Source organism: Ochlerotatus camptorhynchus, unplaced genomic scaffold (assembly GCF_037179485.1).
Source record: "Ochlerotatus camptorhynchus isolate MF236.1 unplaced genomic scaffold, CSIRO-AGI_Acam_v1.1 ptg000191l, whole genome shotgun sequence".
NCBI classification, from domain to species: Eukaryota; Metazoa; Arthropoda; class Insecta; order Diptera; family Culicidae; genus Ochlerotatus; species Ochlerotatus camptorhynchus.
Window position 1 is genome coordinate 588,908 of NW_027040681.1, and position 6,159 is coordinate 595,066.

The 6,159-nt window shown below is 41.1% G+C and overlaps 1 protein-coding gene across 1 annotated transcript; it reads right to left on the reverse strand.

The window, feature by feature from the left end:
• Positions 1-2,876: 2,876 nt before the first annotated feature.
• LOC135702288 (uncharacterized) lies at positions 2,877-4,140 on the reverse strand. Its single transcript, XM_065223315.1, has 2 exons — positions 3,098-4,140; positions 2,877-3,031 (listed from the first exon to the last, which is right to left on the reverse strand). The coding sequence occupies exons 1-2, from the start codon at positions 4,113-4,115 to the stop codon at positions 2,886-2,888; spliced, it is 1,164 nt and encodes a 387-aa protein (XP_065079387.1). The 5' UTR covers positions 4,116-4,140; the 3' UTR covers positions 2,877-2,885.
• Positions 4,141-6,159: the final 2,019 nt, after the last annotated feature.

A 6,159-nucleotide genomic window follows, 5' to 3' on the forward strand; every position in this document is an offset into this window, starting at 1 on the left:
GTTAGTTCATTTGGAGAGATTTCATTAATTTGTGAGCGAACGGAAAGTAGCTGCCAAAACAATGAGCTGAGTTACCAAGAGTAATGTGAGTGAATGACCATTTCCATCCTTGGGCATGTCGGTTCGTTGGTTGTTTGACGTCACACTCCTTCAGACTTTTAGGTGGCGGGAGGGCGAGAGGGATGGCTGTTCAGTACACGGATACAATTTTACAAATTTATTTCTAATAGGTAAATCGCAGTTTAAAACTCACTAATAATCTCTTTCAATCCATTTTAAATTTTTTTTTTCATTGACGAGATGTAATCGATGCGCTATGTCACGAGAGCGCAAACAAAACGAGGCCATTGTTCACCGATACGATAATAATTTTTGCGCTTTACACAGAAAACCTACCCAACCTTTTTCCTTTCTATAGTCCCTGAGCAGCTGGTTCGCCATAAGTGTACCTCGCAGAACTTTTTTAACCCCCATGGGTTAAGATGCTGTGTTGCTCACTCCTCTCCCCTTCCCTGGTGTTTATGGATGGATGTGAATATTCACATCGGTGACATGGCCCCTGACCCCCTTGTATGTATATATGTATGTATGTATGTAAGTAGCCACCATCCTAGCTTGGGTCTTGCCCTGCATGTGGCTCCACTCAACAGCAAGATCAAATTGCATCATCATTCTGAATTCAACATACTGCTGTATGAAGGGCCAAAAAGGGTTGGACGGGCCCGTAAGCAGAGGCACTTACGCGAAACCCGCGGGAATAAGAGAATCTCCTTCCAACAATATGATCCAACAAAATGAATAACGAAATTCGCAATACATGTTAAGCTTTCCACGGGATGGTTTGTTTAAGAAGAGCGCGTCAAATTCATTGCAACTGTTGGAGTGAAATGTAACTATCTAAAATGACAGTACACATTCCCTCCTAGACTCCGGTTGGCACTCCACTCCATTGTCAAGTTACAACTTCAATGATGCTCTGATGCTCCCTCCCGTCCCAGTATTTATTGTAATTTAAATGATGAATTTATATATAATCATGTGATATATAATGTATATAAAATATGTAGTACAATGAAAAATATAATTAAAAAAAAGATGTTTTACAAAATACAAATAACCTAGATTGTTGGGTCCTATACACACACTTTTTGCTTTATGTGCCATGAAATGACATAATTCATCATTGTATGTTTTGAAAATATAATACTAAAGTATTGAATCAATAGACCGAAAATCGAGGTTATTTGGACATGAGACATTATATTCATAAGGATACTACCAAACCGACCATCAAACGCACTGCCCACAAAAGCAGACACGTCCCCTCGAAAATGCAATCGAGAAATGTACAAGAACAATCCTCAACTGGAACGTACTCACCAAATCAATATATCCAGGAGCGCATTCCTGATGTCGTCGAACGGCAAAAAAAAGGGAACTCGGTGAGCAAATTTGTGATACTAAATTTTCACTGAAAACAACCACGAATTTCACCACACCCAACTGCGAAACCCGTTCAGAAGCACTTTTGGTACACTTTCAATATCAATTTCTTTCGAAAAAACTTTTTTTTTTTTTTTGTAAATCGTTGACTTCACGTAGCAGTAATACTTAAAACATATAGTCAAAGTACTTAATTTATTTTTTATTTTTGCAAAAATAGTTGCAAGTGTACCAACATCAACACCGATCGTGCCAACTCTTTCACGCACCTTGCAGCGCGTACATAAACTGAAATTAAAATTTTCACTCGCGATGCCACAAATTTCTGGTCCGGGAGAAACAATCAAACCACGCAGCGCCAAATCTTCTGATGCTTGCAATTTTGCAAACATGATGAATCATGTTTCTTTCTCGATTCTAAAACTTCTCGGAAAGCGAGAAAACCACCACTCACACACGTATAACCGTCCGGGAGGCAGAGTGCCAGCGCTAATCCGGCAAATGCAGCCGAAAACTATGAAAGCGAACGCACGCACAAAACAGAGAACAAACACAACCGTATCCAAAGGGGTTCCGTGCGCAACTGAACTGTTGTTTTCGGCATCTTCAGCACTTTAGCCAGCGGACCACTCCGGATTTTCCAGGTGTTTTTGCACAATATTTTTTCTTCGTTCGAGTTCCATTTGACGTTATTTCTGAATGCGATCGACTACTTTGATTAAACTTGCACCAGTTGTTCTCTATACAAGTGTTAACAATCCACTGTCAAAGATTTTCGATTCCCAACACTAGAGGCATGCTAGCGGCGCGCGAGGGGGGTACCAATTATTTTAGTCAGCCTTTAGTATGTTTCGATGTCATTTTCTTTTTTAGATATTGCATTCCTCCTTGGTTGCCCCGAGACTGCTATTGTAAACTGGGAAATCACTACTGATGGCCCCTGACCCCCTTGTACATCATAAAATGATAATGAAAATGAAACAACAATTTCTATATTTAACTAATCACAACATTTAACATATATTTTTCACTTCTACGTGCAAAGGTTTGCCCTCCATTGGCCGATCTTCACGGGAGTTACTTTCCGCGATACGTTTTGTTATGTAAGGGAGAGAATCGAAATAAATAAATGCGTCTATCGATTGATATATTTTGTATAATATGCAAAAATGCTTTATTTTAGGAGAACTACCGATAAAAAATCACCTTATCTGGGTTTCCCTCGAGATTACGGTACAACCCTGATACCGCAACTTTAGGTACACCACTATTACTGGAACTCCTGCCTGGAATCCTATCATGAAATGATCGATTGATATCGATAAAATTAGATCATAGTTCAGATTAACAAAACTTAACTTCTTACCCACAGTTGAATCTTTTGTGATTAATTATAATTATTGTAAATATTTAAATAAATGAAACGCTGCTTTCATCCACGCTCATTCATCCAGTGTACACAGCTCATCTTCTTTATCGTCACAATAATCGTCTTGATTGACAAAGTTACAGCCTCCCTGCCGGGCACAGTCGTATGTGTAGCATTGTACGTGACAGCGATAGCTCCCGCGAAGGCATCCCGAACAATCTAATCAGAGTTCAAGACAAATTAAATGTGGATTTTATTTCGTATGCTTTAGGTATTCGTACTCACCAATGGATGGACAAACACCCCATCGGCAAAGGCCGAACTGCATGCGTGAATCAAAATTCATCGTCGGAGGCATGATGAGCGAAGAATTGCGAAGCATCGGTCTGCGCGGTTTCAAATACAGCACATTCGAAGTGCAGAAAGTTCCACAACGGTAGTGCTTTCGATGGAAACAAGCCCATTCGTCCTGCTGCTTTCGGCAGATCCTTGGCGATACGATTATGCAACATTTTTCTTTCTGCGGTTGTTCCGTGGTTACAAGTTCCACTTTCAGTTTCTCAGACTCTTGAATCGTTGATGGCTTCTCTTCGTATACGGTAGTTTCGTTGTTCCTTATCACCACAGCCTTGATAGAGCCATCAGACTTGTGACGAGTGATGTGAATGAAGACATTGTTGATGTTATGAGATGTTACGTTCGTAGGCGAATTGACGGTGTTCACATTGTGCACTATGTTTTTCCCTGGATGTGGTCGTCGATCCGGAACTACTTCAATGTCTTCATCATCGTCTTCGTTTGGTTGGAATTCGTTCGAATCTAGTGGTTCGACGAGCTCCGGAACGGGAATATTGACTCTCACCGGTTCAACGACTTTAATTGTTTCAATTGGCGGAGCTGTTTGCGCATGTGGAGGTATTGGTTGGAAGTAGCAAAATCCATTATTGAAATATGTACCAGGAGGACATGTTGGATTTTGAATCTCACAGAAACCTCTATTTAAAACGTATCCCGGAGGACAAGAGCTATCACACAGTGTTCCGGAGCAGCATTGATCATCGTTGTATCCCGTTGTACAAGACCTGTCCGACCTTGCTGGGTCCTCAGATGCGGTATGGATGGCTGAAGAATTAACTAGAAAACATCTTCCGCGATACATGGCATAGCCCGCATTGCACTCACATTTTCCCTCGGAATCATATGACCCATTTAGGCAGAGATTATCCTTAATCGCGGTTTCTAAGGAATTGGCACCGATTGCCCTGTGTACTAACAGCGTTAATAAAACGGCAAGACACTTCATTACTGCTTTGACGATTGGAACCACACGAGCAACTGATCCAGAGTCCAGTGACAGACTTAATCTTCCATGACCAATGTCTTCGCATAATGATTAGAGCTCTACTGAGGAAACGAGGAAAAATGCAGATAACGGTAGGCATGTGCGTTAAAACAGCACTAATAAAGAGCATAAAAAACCGTCAAGTATGTTTGCAAGGATCAATCGGTTATCAGTTTAACTCCTCACGAAGTAGATGTTTTTTTTTGTAAATGTAATCAAAAGTCATCAGAAGCACAATTTTTAATAAATAAATAAATAAAAATGTAAACTATTTCAGGACATTTTTTAATGTATGAACTTTTATGTTTATCTTTGTTTTTTTCACTTCAGACATGCGCTACAGTTCTGCTCGTTGAGAAAAATTCCAACCCGAAATATTTTCTAGTCCGGTCCGAGAATAGAACGCAACGTCTCCGGCATGATAATATTCGACTGATTGCTGTTCGAAACTATATTCAACGGTTATCGTATCGAGAGCCTAGGGTCATATTATCCACATCCGGACATATTCCACGTGCTCACGGGAAAGTGGCCAGATTCCGACTTGAGTCAAACCCCATCATGAGGCACATTAACCTTCCTAGTGCATTAGGGTCTATATGGGGGCATGAAGTAGTTCGCCTTCTCGTGGTGTGCCCTGGAAACGTTAATTATCGCACCCAAGGGAGAGATATTGCGACTAATCGAACTACAGCAGAGTAAGGACGCTGGAGCCCCATCCAGCTCGTCCCAGGAGGTCGATAAGCCCTGCACAAACCCTCGTTGTGCAAAGGCAGGAGTGACACCGGGTTCTTAGAGTGCTTAGCACACGTAGCTGGTAAGCGGTCACATCTGTCCTGTGCTGCCCTGGACAGTTGGCTGGCTATCACGTCTGCTCTAGAACTCAGGTGAACAATTAACAGCGAACAACCCCTACCACCCCTACAATAGTTGCAATTTCCAAACCTACGACTGGATGCCTTCCTTCAAATAACAACTGAAGTGCGGTAAAAATCGGTAGAACTGTTTCAAACACACCGTTGGTACTTGAGCGGGTCGGTTTTCATCTCTTTTGCCAGCGGTGGTGGGGGGGGGGGGGACACCCCTCACCATCCCTCTCCAAAGGGGGAGTTTGGTAAAGAGAGATGAAAAAAAAACCGATTTGTACCTTCCTTAAAAGTTGTCCTAGCTCGCTATTCTAATATCTATATGCAATCTTCACACTTCCGAGCTCTAACGGAACTATCAACTCTATGCTTTCATCTACTCCATCTATCGTATAAAAATTACCACTACAGTCTGTTATTTGAAATTAGCATCTTTTAACTATGTAAATCGTTGACTTCACGTAGAAGTAATACTAAAACATATAGTCAAAGTAAGTTTATGGGTTTTGCAAGTGGGTTTAGGGCTATAATTTAGATTAATGGGCACAAATGATCATAATTAGCCAGAATACAGTCATTTCTCCTACATATGGACGCAGGAGACAACGGAACGGTCCTCCAAAAGATCCGAAACATCCGTAAAAATGGTCCATCCATGAAACTGATCCTAGTGCTCCGCAGTTTTTTTTTTCGAAAACACGTGGAACATGATAAAAGAAATAATTTGGGATCGTGACTTAAATATGGACCGGATGGCTATGGAACCGTCATTCGGAAGATTCGGATCATCCGTAAAAGTAGTAAATCTATGAAACCGACCTTAGAGTTCCGCGGTTTTTTTTTCTTCTAAAACACTTGGAACTGTGATATAAGATAGAATTTAGGATAGTGACATAAACATGAACCCGGATGGTCAAGGCACCATTCTCTAGAAGATCCGGAACATCCGTAAAAGTAGTCAATCCATGAAACTGACCCTAGAGCTCTGCGGTTCTCTTTTTAACTTTTGGAACTGTGATATAAGGAAAAAAATTAGATCGTGACGGAAACAGAGACTATCCACATGTGATCATCCTCAGGAAGTTCCTGAACATCCGTAAAAGTTGTCAATCCATGAAACTGATCTGTGATATATGGAT

Coding starts and splice junctions, on each gene's coding strand:
- LOC135702288 (XM_065223315.1), bottom strand. CDS start 4,115: ATGAAGTGTCTTGCCGTTTTATTAACGCTGTTAGTACACAGGGCAATC. Junction 3,032..3,097: donor GGGTGTTTGTCCATCCATTG/GTGAGTACGAAT, acceptor AACTCTGATTAG/ATTGTTCGGGATGCCTTCGC.